The sequence below is a fragment of the Scomber japonicus genome, chromosome 14, assembly GCF_027409825.1.
Source record: "Scomber japonicus isolate fScoJap1 chromosome 14, fScoJap1.pri, whole genome shotgun sequence".
Taxonomy (NCBI): Eukaryota; Metazoa; Chordata; class Actinopteri; order Scombriformes; family Scombridae; genus Scomber; species Scomber japonicus.
Genome location: NC_070591.1, coordinates 23,704,876 through 23,726,585, shown reverse-complemented (window position 1 = coordinate 23,726,585; position 21,710 = coordinate 23,704,876). Strand labels below are relative to the sequence as shown.

General features: G+C 38.8%; 2 protein-coding genes across 2 annotated transcripts in view; both read right to left on the bottom strand.

The window, feature by feature from the left end:
* Positions 1–9,423, bottom strand: part of disc1 (DISC1 scaffold protein) — a 46,252-nt gene extending 36,829 nt beyond the window's left edge. The window contains exons 1-3 of the mRNA XM_053332775.1: positions 8,834–9,423; positions 3,667–4,619; positions 1,447–1,516 (exon numbers count right to left, since the gene is read on the bottom strand). Coding sequence (XP_053188750.1) covers positions 1,447–1,516; positions 3,667–4,619; positions 8,834–8,897 — 1,087 coding nt within the window. The 5' untranslated portion in view covers positions 8,898–9,423. The remainder of the gene's footprint in view (positions 1–1,446; positions 1,517–3,666; positions 4,620–8,833) is intronic.
* A 3,371-nt stretch (positions 9,424–12,794) lies between these two features.
* tsnax (translin-associated factor X) lies at positions 12,795–20,103 on the bottom strand. Its single transcript, XM_053332679.1, has 6 exons — positions 19,804–20,103; positions 18,720–18,809; positions 18,507–18,621; positions 18,065–18,195; positions 14,015–14,136; positions 12,795–13,339 (listed from the first exon to the last, which is right to left on the bottom strand). The coding sequence occupies exons 1-6, from the start codon at positions 19,817–19,819 to the stop codon at positions 12,968–12,970; spliced, it is 846 nt and encodes a 281-aa protein (XP_053188654.1). The 5' UTR covers positions 19,820–20,103; the 3' UTR covers positions 12,795–12,967.
* Positions 20,104–21,710: the final 1,607 nt, after the last annotated feature.

Below are 21,710 nucleotides of genomic sequence, written 5' to 3'. Positions count from 1 at the left end.
AGTAAATTATTGTAGGTCATAACAACTATGACTAAATTAACTGAAATAACATGACAGCTCACATGACTCCTAAATTAATTGCCTAATGATAACTAGAATTCATTAGAGAGAGCAAACCACTGCCAATGCTGAATAATTCATGTTAAAGTCTAATTTCTTGACGCTGTAAACAAACCTGACCTAGCAGTTAAAGCTAAAAACGATAACCATCCATGAGTAAAACATGCAGATCTTCTTCAACAAGAAAATCAAATCAACTGTGTAATTTTTGTTCTCAGCATTTCATGGAAAGCTGTTTTTTCAATCCTGCTGACAGCCATAGAGAAAATTAGGTTACCAGGAGTGTGTGTAGGGGGGGCAGAAAGAGGTTTGAGATACACAATATCAAAAAGCAAACAGAAAAACCTAAAAAGACACACTGACTGACCCAAATAATTACTGAGCCTAAATATTTCAAGGTCTACAGGATACCAAGAGCAGATGTTGGTATTTATTTCTGTCACAAGGTCCAAGAAATGGGTCAGAACACAGTCCGTTCCTCTGGTAAACTTAAAAACAAATTTAGGTCAAACATAGATAAATGCAATTCTTTTTTTAACACAGATTCAAAATGCAGTCTGGATCAGCTGTGTCAGGTTTGAGGGTTCATTGATTCTTTTCCATGCAGACTACAGAATATAAAAAGCAGGGCGCTACATCAATAAGTGCTTGTAAATATGTAAATATAGTGTAAATTGATTCAGTTTTACATGATATCTGTGCTACTTTTAAGCATTTCATGAGGTCTAGTTTTTAGTTTGCTCACTGATCTGATGAGGCAAGCAGGATAACGCAAGATCAGACAGACTGAAAGATACCACGTCACTGGAGTCACTAAACTGTGCAGTAAGTTCAGTGTGAAATGTGTGTCAGGAGAAGTGAACAGAAGAACATTTATTCAGCTCTAATTAATATGTGGTCTAGTGTCCTCACGTACTTTATCAAACATTTCAGTCTGATCCAAAACTAATTCAGTTAGCAAGAAATCCAATAATGGCAACTGGGTAACTTCCCATATCTTCTCTCATCTTGAACACACACAACAAATATCTGTATCCTGATTGAAAATGTCAGCTCAACCTCGATATTAATCATTTTATCCCACAGTGTTACTGTATGTTGCACTGTTACAGCTTCATGTCCACAGTGCTTTCTTCTATACATTGTCCTCTTTCCATCTAAAAAGGTAAATTTTAAGAACTTTGTTGAGAATGTTCAATTCATTTTAAATATTACATTTGCAAAAAATAAAAATAAATAAAAGAAAGGCATAAAACATGACAATTAAAATGAAGCTCTCTTCTTCCTAACACAATCCCGCCACTAGTGCTGTGCAGCATCCTGTCAGTAAAAGCTGTAATGACCTACTTATCAAAGCAAAGGCTCAGCTGAAAGTCTTAAGTTCACCTGCGTCATAGTCATCATCCAAAATGGCTTTCTGCTGGAGTCTCTGCAGCTTCAACATCATGGACTCAACCTGAGAGGGAAATACATTAAACAGAAGAACAAATTACCAAACAGTCCAGAGGTCAATGCTCTTTAAACCGTTGCCAGATGCCCCCCAAAAAAAACAAATAAACCATTGACCATCATTTCAAAGTGATACCACGTCAGCAAATTGAGCATTTGGGGATGAAGTTTAAAACATTCATTATTAAGTTTTACTGCTCTAACTGTATCACATGAAAGAAAACTAATCAGCCAGAGGATATTTTGAGTTTTCACCTCTGTTTGGTGAGTAAGCTCTTACGCCTTAGAGCATTGGTTGCCAACCTAGGGTCATGGCAGCAAAATTAATCTTAGGTATCCTGAGATGAATGACAAATTAGAACAAATACAGGGCGGGTTTACCACTTCAGGCCTAAAAAAATATTGAAATTAAACTACTTGAGATGGTAAAACTCACTCTTTGCAATGTAACCTTTGACCTTTAGGGTTGTGAGTTGACAGAAAAACAGTTTGGAAACAATGGGCCAGATGCAAGAATATGTTCGTATTTTTCTTCTTAAATCTGTCATACTATTTTCGTGAGGTGGAATTTACGAGTGTGCCACGTCGGATTCATCAAACATTCGTATCGCCAGGAAATAGTCGTAAATGACATTCGTAAACATGATGAATCCCACCTGTTCTAAATGAATGAGTGTTCTAAGAATAGTCAATTGACATGAATGACGCCCCCAAAATACCATATAAGGTCAGACATCTGGCAGGTTGTAGAGAAGCTCCATTCATGAAAATGACACTAAGAAGAGACATGAATTAGATGCCAAAAACATCTTGATAGGGGTGTCATTAGCCATGGAGCTAAACTATAACTTCGATCACCAATATTTCAGTTAAATGAATAAAAGTAATTAATAGTCAGTTTGCATTGTGGAAAAGTAACTGTGGACAAGTTGCTTTGTAGTTTCAGCCACTAATATTTATACTGTAAACTTGCATTATATCATAGTTTCAATTGCCAATTTAAATGACTGACATATCTACCTAAATTGTTAAATAGCACCTACCACTTTATGCTAAATAGCCTAATACTTTTGCAAACAGAGAAATGTCATCATAATTATGGATTCAGAAGTGCAATTTAATGAACAGGACATAGTATACACTTGCCCATTGCCTACATCTCGTGTAGTTCACACCCTGAGTAATGGGTTGAGCCAGGGGGCTCCCCCTGGAGCTTGGCTCCCCCTTTCTGCAGAGGGGTCTCTAAAATACAGACAATATAATATACGCTCAGCCTGTGAATCGACATTATTAATTTCTCTGTTATGTGGTAGTGAGCATACAGTGATGTTAAAAAGAAATATCCAGGTCAGTAGACTCTGAAGACCAGAGGCAGTGGCGTCTTCTACCACAAATGTTATGTTGGTGACAATCCCTGATGTTACTGGTGATCACTGCAAATCCTCGTAAATCACCCGTACGCCTGGTTTAAGAACGAATCTGTGTGTACAAGTGGTTCTTGCATCTGGCCCAATGTAATTGGAAGTCGATCTTTCATGATGGCTCAGTAGTTTAAATAATCATTATTATTATTATATAATCATTATTAATTATTTTAAATGTATAAATCATATGCATTCAGTTTATTTCGTAGTTTTGTCTTGGTCTTAAAGGAATAGTTTAACATTTTGGGAAATGTGCTTATTGGCTGAAGATTGATGTCCGTAGAGTAAATATAACAGTCAGTTAGCTTAACTTAGCATAAAGACTGAAAACAGGGGAAACTAGTATAAATAGTCCAGCTCAGAAACTCCCATAAAACCACAATGTTTCATTTTTATCTCAGTTTTTGTGCACAAGATATGACAAGTTAATGATTGAGCTTCAGAGGTGTGGTTAAGTGGATTTTGTTAGTTTTGCATAGAGCAGGGCTAAGATGGTTCCCTCTTTTTTCACACTTTACTCTTAACTACGTCAAACAGCTAGTAACCCCAGCTTTATACCTTACAGACATAACAGTGACATAAATCTAACTTCTGATAAGATAAAAATAAGCTTTTTTTCTAAACTAGTTTGATCTCAGTCTTAACCGGTTCTAGAATCAACTTAAACCCAATTAAGGCTATTTTGACTTCAACCCTGCAAATCATACTCATATCTTAAATCAATCATGCCCACCTTGGTGTGAGTTCGGTTGTTTTGGAGGCAGTCTTGCAGCACGCCCTCATACTTCTTCACGAGATTGTCCCAGCCTTGTTCCGAAGCAGGCGTGGCACTCTCGTAGCCAGAGGTGACAGAGGAAGCAGAGGCGGTGTCTGAGTCCACTGACAATGAAGATGTGAGATCCAGAGATCGAGAGTCGCAATCGGGCAGATCAGATGTTCCCTCCCTGCCACCCCACAGACATTCCCGCCAAAATCTCCCGCCTAATGACAGCTCCTCTCTCTCTGCCTGGCTGCCCAAGACAGAGGAGGGCGGTGGCTGGACAAGAGTTGACTGCTTTGAGACTGACTGCTCAAGAGACAAGGTTGATGGTTTTCTATGAGGTGTACTAGGTACATTAGTTGACTGATTAAGTGGTTCTGGTTCCTGTGATAGTGTGGTTGTTTCAGTCCTCTGGCTGGAGTTGAGAGACTGTTGGATGAAACTGAAGCTGGAGTTGAAAGAGTCTACTGAGGAATTCAGCCTGGACTGAGGTGAAGGCTGGGGTGCTGGGCTTGGGCTTAATCTAGGTTCAGTCTGTAGCAATGAGGAGTGATGGCTGCATGTACCATTAACAGCTCTGCAGTCCACAGGGGGAAGATGATGATTAACAGAGCAGAGAAAGTTCTTACACTGACAGGAGCTACACGTGGGTCTATGAGACTGTTGCTGATTCATTACAGACATTTTGACAGCAGGCTTTAGACTCGTCCTCTGAGCATTAGGTGCCTCAGTGATGTCAGTGTGACGTCCAGGTTTTCCATTCCTAATGCAGGGCATCCTCCCTTGCTCCTTGTCTTCCTCCTCTTCCTCCTCTTCCTGCCCATGATTAGTGCTCTGTAGTCTAGACTGCTCTCCTCTCATGTACCCTGGCCTTCGGTGGAGCCTCTTACGGTTGGTGCTGCCAGCTGTCCCTGATGCTCTGCCACCTGTCGATGCAGAGATTAACTATTAAGCTGGACGACACGGTTATGAGGAAGATAAACAGTGAGCTCATAGAGTTGGCGGGATTAACTATGCAGTCATGGAGAATACAGTATCAGGACAGTGCAGTGCTAAATGTGGCAATTACATGAGAATGTAAAACATCTTATTGTTAGTATTCAAGACCAAATTGACTATCATTTGGGTCCACGACTCTACCCTTAATCCCAGCATTGCTAACTGAATGAAAAACAACTTTGGCGGCTGTGTGACATTTCCCATGGTTCTGCTCCAGCTGTTGGGAAATACCAAAGCCACATAGTCATATTGAGCTAAGACACGCCTCTCAGTGTTACAGATGTATTAAACAGTTTTACAGGCGCTCCTTTTCCAAAGATTGTATGAGGGAAAAATGCATTTTGGGCCAGTTTGCACCATGTGATGAACCCTTAAGCTATAATTACACGGTATGTCCTCTTTGTCAAATTAGCTTTACAACCCAAGTGCTGTTTCTGGGGACTTGCTCAGTATAAGAGTGAAGTAGCCTACATTATATTTCTAAAGTTACATTTGAATCTGCTTATCCTTGACAACAAACTCATAGAGCTGCAGCAATGGTTCTCAAACTGTGGTATCTCTCCTGTAGACCATAGAAGCTATCTCTATATCATCTTATGAAGTTGTTATGGGGGAGCAACATTAGTATTTATTTGGCATTGTGTTTTCAGGTCACTGGCTCTGTTTTTTGTAACTTCTGAGAGAAAGGTCTGACTCTTCAGCTGCTGCATACATCACTATGTTCAACAGCTGGCTGAAAAAAGTTACTTGCTATAGCTAGAAACAATGTTGATGGGAGCTGTGAGAGTGAACCAAAACAGTCAAGTTATGGCTGTTAATCCAAAATAATGGGCCGAAGGACACTAAAATGCAAAAAAGAAATTATTTGAGAACTGCTGCGGACAAACATAAAAATACATTTTAAAACTCAGTGTTTTGGTCTGAAAGAGGAAGAGGATGATAAAGACTGGTTTGTGTTCAGAGCTGACACCTGCTGCAGTTCCACATCATTAATACACGTAATGTGTAGGAGCCACTGAAAGAGACAGGCTGAAATGTGGGGAATCAACAGCCCCTTTGTGTCCAGCTGCGCTGCTCTCTCTTTCACTTCTGGCTCTCAACTTTCTCTTCCCACTCACACACACACACACACACACACACACACACACTAGAGACACACAGCGACACACTGACACATAGACTTTTGTGCTTGAAACAGTGGGAGCATTCATACTACTGTCATTGTAAAACCACTTAAAAAAACTGAAACGACACAACCAGTTTTAGACTTTGTGTTTGTACATGCTCATAACATGATACTACTCTGATATCAATTTTTAGGTTTAAGTCAGTTTTAATTCTTTTGTGCAACAGGAGGCCATTTATTCAATTTTTGTGTCTGTATGTCAAAAAAGGAATCTAGGGCATCAAACAAACCATGACCGCTACAAAGCAACCACAGCCCACTGCTCAACCCCCCGTGACCTCCAGTGATGTCACTCCTTAAACCATCCCATGTGACCGGACAAGAAGAGAGATAAAAAGACAGCACTTAAGGGAGAGTTGGGATATAAGCAGGGTTTGGAGTGAGAGTAACACAGGGATGTTACCATTGTACCCAGGCTGTGCATGTATGACGACCCTTTGTCCACTGGGACCACCGAACTAAAGCTCAGGTTACATACAGCTCCATTAACGCTTCTTTGCAGACGTGGCCACTGTTCCGTAACCAATTTAGGAAACCCAACACTGTCTGTAGGTACCAAATACAACCACACACCATTCACCATCTGGTGTGGTCAAGATATAATATAGATAGAGAGCACTCCACAGAGTCAAAGAGCTGAAAGAGAGGGTCTTGTTGATAGTGTTACTGTATCCTCGCCATGCTTCGATTACACAAAGACACGCTCTTCTCAGTAAAGGGGAAGGAAATGCCTCAGGGCTCATTGTGAGTGTCTATGTGTGTGTGTGTGTTGGGGGCCTCTACTTCATCACTGAAGCCTTTCAGAGGTATGTCATTTGCTGCTTCCTGCCAGGCTTTGTGCTAAAATAGTTTGTCAGGAATTCCGGCAGAAACGGCAAATAAGGAAAAGGAGACCCAACCATAAGCACTTTAACAATAGCAGCCGCCTTTTTACAACTTGTTGCTGATGTTGAAGAAAATCTGAACAAAACACAAACTCTTGTAGAGCTCAACAGCGCTGGGGTCTGGGAAAACGTATCACTTCAACCAGACGAGGCAAGCTTATTTACCTTTGCAGATTAAAGAGGCCCTCCTCAGAGCCATTGGGTTAAACACTATATCCCAATGGTTGCTGAAAGTGCTTCGACCAAAGAGGGGAGGAATGCAGTGGATCTCATAAAAACACAAACGTTTGAGGAACAAACTCAGCACCCTCAGACACACACACATCAGCAGATCTGCATGTTAGCAGCCTCCTGAGAAGCAGCACTGCTCCACAGATGTGCATCATCTCACCACATGTGACTCACCACAACAGCAGAATGAGGGAAGTGAAAGTCAGCAATGAGTGTTAAAGAGGGGTTCTTCTTTCCTTTTGACCATAAATACAATAAAAGGTTATCTGCCTCTCAAACTATCAATGTATATGGACAGAAATACATCATGATTATAAGAAATAATAGCCTACAATTGCATTTCTGCTGTCCTCTGGAGAGTGGTGAGACATTTATAATAAAAAAAACCTCTACACTTCCTGTATGGTCACATGAGGATCATAAACCATTTGAATATGGCTGAGTTACTGTGGTGGAGGTTCACAAGTGAGAGACAAAAGACTAAAGAAGCATATACAACACAAACCCCACTACATGGATTGTATGGAACAAGCAAGCATTCAAATCACTTCAAATGACATCATCTAGTAACAAAAACCTTGCACAGATTGATTTTTTTGAAATGTTAACAATGTGTGAAAGTAAGTGAATGTGTAACTTTTGACCATTAAGCTAAAACACAAACTAATCCACTGACAGTATGTATCAGGCAGTTTATTCCTTTGGGATACTGATATCTGTTGACACACTAGTAGCAGTTATAAGCAGATGGAAGGACATTTTAAAGTGTTTATGAATGTACTTTATTTGTTAATAATTATAACATCTCCTCTGAAGACATATTTTAACTGTGTTTTGCTGTATTGTCATTAGCTTTCTGTTCATACTCCACTAATGAATGCCCACAGGAGGAGTCAGTATATATCGGCTAACATCTACATTTCAGCTGTGAATATACTGCGTGTAAATGCTTAATTGGGAGGGATTAAAGTAAATTGTAACTGATTTGTCACACAGATTCAATACACTCAGCAGATAATACATTAATCTTTCCAGCTGCCAGGTGTTCACAACAGTTATACATTATACAGCATACAGCAATCGTACCTCTGTGCATGTAATCAACTATGGGTTACCTGTTTGATAAGAATATTTGTTCTCATAAGTACATAAGTATACGTCACACCCTTTGACATCCTGGGAAATTCAAACCAAAAGAAACTAATCAAACACTGAGTCAGTCACTTGGTTATAGAGCATATTATGATGACCTGAATTTAATGGAAAGTAATAAAAGGCATCCTATCTGAACAAAGATATATTACAGACTGGGCTGCATGCAAAATATTCAAGTTATGCAAGATAGACAAGATAAGAACATGTCAGCTTAACTGTTGTCTCCATATTGTCTACATATTAACATGAAGGAGGAATTTAAGTAATTTCATCACCCATCACTCATACAAGAGGCTGACTGGTAGGGAGGCTTGAACTGTGTGACCTGTATGACTGTGTCTCCTCATACACAAACCCCAAACTACTCTCTTATAGCAGATATTGTGAGTTAATGTAGGTTTGAAGAACCAACTGAATTTCATTGACACTATCACAAACCCATATCTGCATGTTTGCTTGCCGGTCTTTTACATCCCTCGACAGTTGTATTCATCCATTACATAGTGACACCACATGTTTTCTTTTGTTAGTTATTTATCAGGCTACTTTAAAGTTAAGTGAAGCTCCAGATAGAAATTCAAACAACCATTATGACCACTAAAACATTTACTGTTCACTGCTGCTTGATAAATATGAAGCCACAAGTAAAAAATAAAAAAAAATAAAAAGGTACATTATACTTTACCTTCCGTGACTTCACAGCGGTGAAGCAGAGAGTTGCTGTGACATCCCATCAGTCCAGCAAACATCTTTCCATTAATAACAAGCTCTACGGCCACAAGTCAAACACTATCAGATCCCGGTACATGAACTTACATCGACCATGTTTTAGAAGAAGTGGAGCCAAGAAATCGGACTGATCTCATTTCCGTTGTGGAAAAGTGAAGTCAGGCTGTGATATTTTTTTCCCGACTTTGAAAGAAAGTGTAAAATCAGCTTTTATGGGCTCTCATTAGTCCACAATAACATGTCCTGACACAAGTATTGATCCGTGTGAATCAGATTGTCATATTTCTCCTCTGCAGCAAACAAGTGGTTTCAGTTGCGCATAAACAGACGGTGTGAAAAGAAAAGATGGTCAGATTTCTATTAGAGGCGGGGAATGGAAAAAATATCCGATGATGTGCTGTAGTGACAGAAGTAACAGCCGAGATAAAGCTCTGTCTACAAACTGTCTCATCGATCAGTTGATAAGTAATCCGTTATTCGCTGCGCCCCTGCGTCGTGCGTCGTGTTGGAGCAACGTGAGGAGCTCCTACGTGTTCAGGAATTTGACTCCAGACTCCTTCAGACCGCCTCAAAAACCTCAGCAGGCAGTCTATGAAGCCTACAGCAGACACATCACCGGATTAAACACTGTTTGTATGCTTTATTTTAGGAGCATTGTGAGTGCAGTGACTGGGGGTGAAGGATGGCGAACTGTCTGATTGACTTCAACTCATTTAGTCATTCAAAACGATTTGTAGTAGCACATGCATAATTGGATGTAGTAATAATATTATTATTATTATTTTATTATTATTATTACAGTAGTACTAACTGTGCGCAAAAAGAGTGCATAGGTTACTTCTAGGGCTTTTCCAATAAGATTAAATCTACATTACAGAAAAAAAAAAAATTAAACATTCTAATATAAGATCATTTTATTAGTATTTTATGCTTCACTAAGGCAACTATAATAAAAAGTGTTTTAATACAATGACTATTTCCCGCTACATTTTAATAGTTGTTTCCTAATTCATATCATTCAACATAGTTTATGAAAACTGTATGTCCCTGCATTGTTGATCAGGCAGCTGTTGGCAGTGTGTCCATAGCACAATGTGGCCATTGGATATAACTCCAATGATTATTTGAATGCACAAATAATGTTGTTGGTGTACAGACAAAAGTGTGTCTTTGTTTCTGTGGTGAAGGAATGCATGAGGAGAAAAAAAAACTATAGAGACCCCACATAGAGCAAAGTCTATTCATCCTCTTCACAACACATCCAAATGCTCTTTTCATCAGCTTGGCTGTGCTGCAGACTGACAGACAAGACACAGTCATGAAAGGCTCAGTTCACCCGTCACAACAACAACAACAACAACAACAGCAGCAGCAGTGTCACGGGCAGGCCAGCGGAGCAGCAGGGTGAAATCCATTGATCACCTGCCCAGTATTAAAGATTAGAAGCACTTAGTGTGCTTTGGCAAACAACTCAGCTAACTGTCTGATTACTGGACAACAACTCATGACCACACACAGTTTCCTTATGCTGAGTCATTATTGGCTTCAAGCAGAGGCATTTCACTCTGACCTACAATATCTTCCCTGACAATTTTAAATTAAATCAAATGTCTCAAATGTCAAGTTAAAATGAGTTTAAATGACTTGTTGTAATATGTTTAGCATTTCTTTAATTGATGTTACTTTATCTATCTTCATTCTCTGATGTGAAGTGAAGTGTGGCATCAAAAGGACTTTTGGCAACAGTGAGAGTAAAGCTAATGGAAGATGCTGATAATGCACCAACTCTTTTATTGGACTATTTCTGTATGACTGTAACTGTGTCATTTCACGTGTTGTCATAATTAAACAAAGGACAGTCAATGAAGTCTTTGAGAAGTGTGGCGGCAGCTTGACATGAATGTGGGGTTGTGGGTAATGTCTAAAACTGACTCACAACTATTATTTATTAAGTTAACAAAATAACAAATACAATACAAAAATAAAAAGCTAAGTGAATCCAGTGATTTCAAACATTGGCAGCACACATGACAGCATGTGTTTAACTTCAGTTGAAAAGACCTTCTGACCTGTTACATTCAAGTGTAACTAATCCTATAATTAACTTCTGTTTTGCATTGCACTAATTACTGAAGGGAGACAACATTAAGGTTACTAGCTCCACCTGGACTTTTACGGCTATGGCAAGTCAACATTTCTCTCATGGAAAATCTGATCTCATTTGGGAATAATAATGTTTGATGTCAGAAGGGCACAGAGAGGAAGACAAACCAGGTGACATGCCACTCAATTCAAAAATATCAAGAAGTATATCACGATGAATTCAGTGCGAAATTTGTAGGCCTGCAGATGGAGACATGACAGTGAAGGTTTGGGAACTGATGACTTGTAACACTGAAATGTAAAACCTCACCCTACACCTCAGGTTTGCCCACCCTGTCTCTCTTTGCTGCTACCAGCCTCCATGATCACCAACTCAAATGGAAGAGATGTTTACTGGGAGAGCAGCTGCCATTGAAATTAATGTACAGTAACACAGACATGAACTTCACTTCAGTACCTGACTTTCACCACTAGATGTCAGGCGTCAAACAAATTTGAGTTTAGGATCTAGCTTAGTTACTTTTTAATAGATTTTAATAGTGTTTTTTCTTTAAATAGTGCAAATAGTGACTGTTAGTGTTGGTTTTATTTTATTAAATGTATTTCAAAGTAGCATTGGTTCCAGGGCACTGTACAATGGCTGCCCACTGCTCCTAGAGACTGATTTCACCCTATTGATTTGGTTTATTGATTGACATTGACTGATTGATTGGTTAATTAGTTCACACAAGGAGCACAACCAGCAAAAACATGTTTTTCTTTCTCTTCGACTCCTGGAACCAAATTTAACAACCCTAAAACAAAGCTGAAGGAATAAAGTTTCACATATGCAAAAAGGCAGAAAATAACAGTAGGCAGTTTGGACACATATATAAAGTCATAATTTTCTGTAATGTATTTGATCAAATTTAGATCATGTCACTGCAGATTGTCTTCATGTAGTACTAATATTGTACAGCAGATGGCACACTTTAACAACACTGACAGCCTTCAACTCATGGTCTAAAGAAGTAACAGCAAGATATATAAAATAATGCATAATCTTGTTGGTGGATAACTACAAAACTCCCAACCAGCAGCATACCTGATACCTCATTTATAAACAGCTTATGTTGAAGCGCTGTTTGTTTTCAGAGATGTGCAACTACAGCTCATGAAGCGTAACGCTGCTGGTTGGAAACTGGAAATATGTCAAAAGAATCAGTGTTGTTGTGGCTGGAATAATCAGACTCAAAAGTGAAGCTTTCTCTGACATTAAACAATAGAATTGGGTTTTTCCAAACATGAAAAAGGTCTACTGTCATTGATAATAGTTAATACAGTCTTTACTCCATGTCTGAATTCATTTACACAGCTGAGTTATTTCTCGCTGCCTTCAACATTCATCTGGATGATAATAATTGACACCATCAGCAGAGTGGTGTCAGCTCTCTGCCAGGAATTTTCCTCAGCTTGCTCCAAACATTATTATGAATTCACATCACAGCAGGCTGGCGAGGATTGTTTAAAGAGGGTAGAATGAGTAGGCAAGGGGTTGTTTGTTTGTGTGTGTGTATGTGCCAGGGGGGGCCTGTCAGAATAGGCACGTACAATGTACAAAGGTCACATGATCCTCCTCCACAGAGGCAACCAATGGTTTTACCTTAGATTATCTGTGTATGATAGAGGAAGGGGAGGGCAGAGAGAAAAATAAAATAAACACACATTATCAAAGCAGCTTAAAGACGGGGAGAGCATGGCATACTTGGCACAGAACCTTTATTCATGCAAAACAACTGAAGTCATCAGATCATTATCAAGGAGAAAAAAAATCCATTGTCTATTGTTTTTATTGTAATAATAATAACAAAATTAACAAGCACGTCACGAAACCTGTCAAACATCAGTAAAATCCCATTAAGAATATATAGAAATATGAACCTGGAGCGAAACTAGAGACAATGACGCCATGGAGAACAGAAACAGTGCTGTTAAGGCTGAGCAGGACTTACACCACACCTTCCTCGGTGTCAATGAGCGTGTTTCTGCTGGAGAACACGTCGGCCAGCATGTGTTTGGGGATCTCCGAGCCTCGAACGCGCAGGGTATAGCAGGCGTCCTCCACTTTGCCCAGGCTCTGTCGCAGCGTGTGGAGCTTCTTGGACACCTCGTAAGGGCCCGTGTTCCCGATGTAGGAGAAACCGTCGTGGATTTGCCTGAGGAACTGGCTCAGCTTGAAGGGCGTGTCGATGTCGCCGTTGCCCACGCTGCTAATGCACATCCGCATCAGCTCCCCGGTCAGGTCAGCCACGCCGAGCAGGTAGTCTGCAGGCGTCACCTGGAAGGTGAGAACCTGAGCTCCCATTGGCAGGTCTGCGCCCTGAGACAACACAAAGCAAAGATTTGAAATAATGTCAATAAATGTGTTGAGTGAGCATCAATTTAAACTGTTAACAAACGGTTTTGATGCATTTAGACAAGATGTGCACACATGTTCTTATCCCAGCAAGCTCTACACACAAGACTGATGCTTAAAGCAATATTTAAGAGATGTGATTGTGATGTTGTGCAGCTGTGCCTCCACTAGAAGCTCACAGGCAGAAAATAAGCAAAATCCAATTTTTCCTCAAGCAAGTTGGTGATTTTACCACAAAAGACTGAGGGTCAAACAATTTTGTCTGCACCACCAGCAGGCACCCATCATCTTTGAACAAATCAGGCAGAGGATGAAATTACATAATGATTCATAATGCTTATAAGTGCGGAGCAGAGAACACCACAGTGGGGCCTTTTTGTGCAACCAGCATTTGCTTTTACAGGAAATACTGTGAAATAAACACACTATGAATAATACTCATTTCAGGTGGTATATTTTATTGATAGGTTTTTAAGTGTCTGCTGGTTCTAGCCTCTTATTCAGCATGCAGACATTAGTGGTAGTGACAGAACATGTGTGCAAACCATTCCTTTTTAAATCATGTTAAAATTGTTTTTCTGTGTCAGATGACAAAACAAACATGCGTGCACAATGGGTGGGTTCTTCTTTAAAATTTACCTTGGGCTCTTCCTTCTCTGCTTTCATGAACACCAGTCTGGCGTTGATCTCCTCCAGGCTGATGAGGCTGCGGTGGCGGATGTAGTGCTGGAATGACACGGCCTCCACGTACTCCTGGATCCCTAATGCATCGGAAGCATCAAGCACGGGCGGTAATTATTGAAACAACCAAATATTTCCTTCCCTGCTGCAGCTGTTGAACAAGCTCAGTTATGTATCAAGTGAGCGTCGCACGTAGAGTGTGTATAAACACCACACGGTATCTGCAAAGTATAGATCGCAGATGGAGATAATGATTCGAATAAAACGTGTTTCCTGCTGCCGTCTTTTGATTCAACAACAGTGGCCATTTTTTGCGGCAGGCTGAGATGACCCCTCATTTGTTTTCTGGCCCTGTGTAAACAACAATCAAATAATGACAGGACGGAAGGACTTTGTGTCTGAAGTTTACTTTTGGAGCGGCAATTGAACTTCAAAGGACCTCCTATCTCCCTCTACTGTAGCTGAGAAGGATGTGGTTCATCTCCCCTTGACTTTCACTGCTCCTTTTTGCTTTTTTAGTCCAGTTGCAGCGGTGCTTGCATGAGCCAAACCCAACAGTCCATGCAGCCGCTATGTAGCCAGATTACTGCGATGCAATATCACAGCTTTGTAAAATGTTCTTCCATGACTTCAGGAAGTATGATTTTCAAAAGTTGCATGAGGAAGCAGAGAATGTGGCTACATTTAAAGCCCTTTAAATACAATAGACAGTAGCCATTTATGACATTGAGGTCTCATTCTGTGTAGTTTTTCAGGGAATCTGGCTATGGTTTTAGCCACTTCGGCATATTTTTTTTTACATCCAATAAAATATTTTAGGCTGATTCCAATATTTCTAGACTCCATATATGAAAATCTAGCAATAAAATGAACCATTAATTAAAGGATCCAGTCATTTTCTACCACTATTAAATGTAGAAAGGGCTTTGAAAAAGAGATTGGACATTCATGGTGGAATAAAACATTTTAAAAAAAGGATAATGCTTCGTTTATAGGACTGTAATTTCTTAATAATTTTTCCAGTATGGTTCTTGGAAAGAATTATGTCATCTGGTACGAGTTATTGGGCACATAGAGACAGAGTTATGAGACCTTTGAGACTTTTTGCCCTTTTCATTTAGAGTTTAGTTAGTTGTGTTTATAAGTATTTGTTGCATTGCAGAGGTGCTGTCAACCCCCTATCCTGTATATCTAGTTTGACCTTTAATATTGACTTATTTGCCAATATGAATTTACCCTACTCTCATCTAGTAAATAGTAATAGTCATATATTTTAGGCTCAGCTCCCCCAGCCTTTATTTGACACATTTCTCACAACCATGCTCAACAAAAACCACTACAAACATCTAAACACTGCCACTGGCTCCACAGCTGTGATGCTGGTTAAGTGAATACAGCACAGCCTAAGGCGAACAGGATATGACATGAAAAGGTTACATAGGCTTGGAGGCTGGCAGGAGGAGTTCAGTTCCTGAGTTTAGTGCCAGGATCTGCTCATGTTATATATACTCTGAGGCTGCAGCAGAGGCAGTGTTACCTTTGGAAACTGAGACACGAAGACCAAAAACAAGTTAGATAATATCTAAACAATGACTCAGGGAAAATCCAGCTCCAAATTTGAAAATATTCCCAGTGCAGTACTCAGGAAAAAAAGTGGAGGGCCAAGCGTGTGTACAGCAACAATTCAAAGCCTGACTGCATGCTTGGAGAACTATCATACAATTTATGTTGCATAATGATACTCCCCACATTAATGCATCCAGAATACTGAATAGAGAATGCTAAATAACCTTCATTAACATTCAACAAATAAGTATGCATGGCAACAGATTAATTTGGCTTAATGTTTGACCACAGTGCAGTTCACTGAGCTGCAGGTGAACCCTGGAAAATGCACTTGTGTTTGCAGTGTCTCAAAGCTGCAGGCAGGGTCAAGCTAAAGAGTTTTATCAAAGTGCTGCACTGCCCTGTTATCAGTGGCAATTATGCTCAGATTCAGCCCAAAATATACCTAATGGTCTTTCTATGAAAAAAGCAGACCCATTACACATGCTTAGAGACTTCTCGTACTGCCAAGATCAGCTGGAGAGCCTGTGCAATGAGCTCAGTCTAATAAAGACGATAAAAATGGAAGAAAAAAAAGAGAAAAGGAAGAGACGTGTAATTGGTGGGAACTGCCACTGGTCACGTCGCGGAGGATGCAGCAGTGATTCCAGAGTGACCACAATCTAAAAATGACTTCCCCAGCTGCTAGATAACAGCTCACCCTCGCTCCCAGTAATGTTTTTCTCCAAACTCTGCAGACATTTTGGCTACGCTAACAAAAACTGATATTGATGCTTGTGGGAAAACAAGTTTATCAGAGGGTGTGTCTATCATATCCAAGACTGCATCAAGGTCAAGCTCTCACATAATCAGCAACTTCACAATCAATCTAAAGCATTAAAAGGGAGATTGAGGTAGTAACAGCACGTAACAGATAACTTCTCATGAAAGCTCCTGTGGAATCAACTTTGAACTCTTTACTAGGGCTTGAATTATATAATATATATAAAATGATGAATTCAGGAATTCATAATTATACTTAAATAAATGACCTACCTGTCACAAGTCTATTTACCAGAACGCTGTTTTAATTAAATATCAGATATAGTTTATCTAATTATATATACAGTAAGTCAGTGCACAACTTTGGTCCAGATTGAAATAAACAAGCCCGAAGATAGAGCTAAAGCATATCAGTTTTTTCTTTTTCTTTTTTTTCCCCCTTTTTTTGTAAGATGCCCTTGAGTGCTTGGAAAGGTGCCTATAAATAAAATGCATTATTGCTGTTATTATTATTATTATTATTATTATTATTATGATAATTAACAACTATTGGATGAATTTCCATGAGATTTAGTCATCCCCAACATGTACTATAATCACTTAAGGTGATCCCTTAACATGTCAGAATTTGACTGCCCACAAATTTGGTCAACGGCCAAATAACTGCAAAACTAATGACATTTCATCATCCTCAGCTGTGCTTTGTGCGAATTGTAGCAGTTGCTAAACTATGCTACACGTTATAAGTGCTATACATTTAGTATGTTTAGCTCAGCACACTGATGTGCCTGAATACAGCCTCACAGAGCTGTTAGTGTGGCTGCAAACTGTAAACTCTGTTTCTAGTGCCAGTCTCTGTTCACACAGCAAAGCCATAGTTTAGCTGTGTGGTTGTGTTAGCCAACCAAAAAGGTGGGGATTACATTTTAAATAATCTCTCTAAATGCAAGAAGTATGACTGAGCTGAGTGTCTCAAACGCTATCAGAATATTTCATGTTTAGTTCATTAGTTAGTCTGTGGTATATCTACTAGTTTAATGCCTTGATCCATCTAAATGATATCAATAAATTAAGTCACACACTTTTATTAAGGTGCTACTATTTTTAATGTTTGAATTGATTATTTTTAATGATTCACAGGATCTTTAAAACAGATCATGACCCATTTTAAGCTGAGAAACAAACTTTCACCTGGACCATATACTGTAAATATAGGTTATGATAAATATTTGCTTTACATATCAATGTGCCCTGCTTAGTAATATCAAACAACACAGGTGAGAGGTGAGGCAGGAAAATAGGTCAGAGCTCTTTCATCACTTTGTGTGTCTGGAGATAATACACAAAATTTGTCTTGCAGTCATGTAGATAAATGTGTGGCGTTAGTTACAGTGGTGGATGTGTCCTGTTTTTGTGTTAAATTCACCATCAACTGCAAACCTGAAGATTTTTTCTGATATGTAAAACAATGTAAAAAAAAAAACCCCCACATCAATACAGTCTCTGAAATTCCCAGTTTACCATCAGTTATTTTTATGTTGATAGTATCTTTGTAAAATTATTTTTCCTAACACCCAACACAGAGCATTTTACATGTATTGTCATGAAAAGTAACAATATATAGTACTTCATTTTGCTTGATTTCTTTCTTAAACAGCAAGAGAGTGTATGAAAACTCACCTGGAGTGAAAGCTCTGTGAAACTGATAGATGTCCTCTCCTCTCAGCTCTTCTGCAATTAGACCAATTTTCTGCCTCACTGCGTCCAGTTTGACATCTGCCTCATTCACAACTTCCTCTGGATCTTGAACACTTTCAAATCAAGCGAAAACACACAAAGTTAGGAATGGAAATAATGCAAGTGACTTAATGCAAGTGACTTCTAAACACTACTTGAAAATCTTGTCTGAAACAAAATTTTAATTTCACTCCACAGCAGCCCCTCTACATCGTTATGCTATTTCCAAAGCAATATCTGAAGACTGTTGTAGATTGAGTGAAAGATCTATTAATATCATGTTAATAACTAAAAACTGTGTAGCATTACCCCATTAAATCTAATTAAAGTGAGGAATCAAGTATATGTCCAAATTTAGACTGAGCAGATTGAAGATGATACATACTTGGTCACTCTATGTAAAAGGAAAATCGTCCTCTTGCTTTCAATGGTGACGTCTCGGCTGATCTTAACCAGACGCTCATATTTGTCGTGTTTGGTGTCAAGCTCCTGCTGGAAAACTTTCAAAGAGATACAGGTTCATCAGAAAATGGACATATTAGTATGCTTTATTAATGAAAAGTGGAAGTAAAAAAAAAAAAGCTGAGAGTGCAGTTACCTTTAAAGGAAGCAACGATAGGTGAGGACGGATTGGCACTCAAGTCACGGTCCTGAGCTGCATCAGCATTTTTCCGCGCGCATCCTTCAGCTGTTATGATACAGAGAAGGTCAGATGATGCATCCAGCTAGCTGCTTTCATTTTTCACTTCATTTCTTCACCAATCACCTTGTCAAAGTTAAGGGGCACTCTACTAATTACATGCATGAAGATCACTTGACATGAAGCACCATTGTAGTTGAGTGGTTACAGTGCATGACATATACCCGCAACGTCCTCTCCCCTTGTTGCCCATCAGCCTCTCTGTCATCAGTAATGTCTTTTACGGCTACTTTAACCTTAACATTGACTAGCCTGTGAGGAGTTAGGATATTCTTAAGGCAGAGTGTATGAAAGATGCTGCTGGGTTGCATTCAAGACAGTGTGGCATCGAGCATTTTTAGAGCCTGATTCATACTAATAAATTACAGGTCAGGATATTTCGGACTGTGCAGCATTGATTCTGACACAACTCATTTTTTAAAAACACTGTCTCTCACATGTCCCATTTTTATGGAAACATACTACTGAGCTGAAAGTCAATCCACAAAAAAACACACATATATAATAATCTTATAAACAATTCTTATAATCTCAAATGTGTTTGCTAGTTCTCAAATGAATAAATGTTCAAACACAATCTTTTTTTTTGTAGAGAATGACTATTTTCTGATATTTAATAGACTAAATGATTGCTAGATTAATCCAAAATAATGTGGGTGGGGATTGATCAGCAATGAAAACCAATATTTGCAGCCCTACATATAATTATATTAGGAAAACATTGCTGCTACTTTGCCAGGTTCACCACTTACATTAGCAGCAAACTAAAGCACTTGTGTAGTCCTACTGAGAATTAGATTTGGTAAAGCATACATTACTGTTACTTTGTCAGGTTTACCACATGTATTAGCAGCAAACTAAAGAACTTGTGTAGCAGACCAACACTTAAAACATCAACATAGGAATCATTTCTCACCACACTTCAGTCTCTCAAACAATGCAGACAACAACAATTCAAGTTTACATGAAAACGTGGATTTACCTTCTCGCTTATTCATGCCTTCAGCGTTGGAGTTCAGTGGTTTAGTGAAGTAGAAAGTCCGTAATACTGCAAATCAAATGTAATTGAACTAAAACGAGGCAGCGTGCTTTACAGCTATCGGGTATTATCGAGGTAACCAGACACAACAGCTGAGCTTACACGTAAAAGTTATCATTTCTAACCGAAGATAAACTATCTAAACAAACGCTAATGACAACCCAAAGTGCCAAATCTATTGTATTTACGTGTTTTAATAGCAGGCATTCACGTGGACTCGTTCATCTCGGGGCTTTTGCGCTGTTTACACGCGTAACCGGAAATGAAGAGTGGTGCATTCTGGGATATGTAGTTACACAGCAGAGGAGGGAATTTATATTTTTTCAAGCCTTTTCCCAATTTCCCAATTTAAAGTCATATTTGCTGTTTTTAATTTTTTAATTTTTTTAAATTTATTTTTTAATAACACATCGTTTTAAATGCAATTGGCACATGCACTCGTTTTGAAACATGAATTATGTTTTTGACTTATAAAATATTATTTTTTTAAAGGATATTACTGCAGTGTTAATTGTTGAAAATACTGCATCTTTTAATTGTATGCATAGTCCTGCGGTGAACTTATTCAGAATGGAGTGACCACAGCTCCTTCCTTATTTACAGTCAAAGTTCTATTTCTAGTCAATACTAAGATTAGCAAATCAGTCATCTCCAGACTGCCATCCTTGTTTTCGTCTGTGTCATTTGTTTCTATTAAAATATGTTTCATCCAACCTTTCTTTATCAGATTACTCGCTTATTTCCAGTAACCCCTCCTCCAGGGACTCCTGCAGACTGTCTACGTGCCACACGACTGGTGCCAACTTGAGTTTGCGCTTTGCCTCTGCACAGCAGCACACTCCTTGTCACTCACAGACCCCTTTCTCTCATTGTTGTGATGAGTGCTAGACCGCAGCACCATATACGATGTCATGTTAATCAGGATGTGTTTACACTCTATAAAAAGACTGCTAACATTTGTTGCAATATACATTCCGATAGTCGATTTAGATCCCTCTCGATAGAATAGTGAGCTTCATAAACTACGCTCTATCCAACTAATCATTTTACCATAACAGCAGGAAAATCTTAGTGCAAAATATTCTTTTGTTGTGTGAAAGGAATTTCACAAATGCAAGTCAGGAATGAGGGCAAAACACACTGACGTTGACGTTGACTGATGCTGCCTTCAGGTGCTCCCATCAAGCTCCTACATTCGAGCTTTTATCCCCTTGTTAATTCCAGCGCCTCTGCTGTGAGTAATACGATTACACAACTTATTTTGTAATGCTTAGACAAGCTGTTTGAAGAAATAAAACTTTGGACATGTAAATAAAATTGCACTGTTTTTTTGAAAAATATTTGAGTTAGACCTCAACACCAAAGAATGATGTGGCAAAGATAAAAAGAAAAAAATGTGTTTGTTGATGTTTATCTTCACTAAATCATAAAAAAAACCCTTTAATAAGTTGTATTAAGATGCTATATTTAAGTAAAAGTAGCAATACCAACTGTAAAAATACTTCAATAAATGAGTAGGCCAACTTCAAATGTACAGTCGTTTCACAATGTTCTATTATTTTACAAATAATATATTATTTCATATATAATTGTAATTATTTTAATTATTATTATATTTGATCAGTTTCCTTTATGTACAAGAAAATATGTATTTATACACTTATACTATTCACATAAAGATAGTTATTCATATATAAGAAAAGACATATGCACACCACACTCCACATACTGTTGCTTTATTTCTTACTTAAGGCGCTTAAGGAGCTGAAGCCTAAGATTTTTATTTTTTTATACTTGTGTAATGAAATGTAACAGTAAAGAACTTGAGCTGAAAATACCACAAAACTGTC

Bases quoted from the DNA above. Each gene is read 5' to 3' on its own strand.
- tsnax (XM_053332679.1), bottom strand. The intron at 18,622-18,719 runs GTAACTGCACTC...TCTCTTTGAAAG, and splicing joins TATCGTTGCTTCCTTTAAAG to TTTTCCAGCAGGAGCTTGAC. The intron at 13,340-14,014 runs GTAAATTTTAAA...GTGTTGTCTCAG, and splicing joins CAGAGAAGGAAGAGCCCAAG to GGCGCAGACCTGCCAATGGG.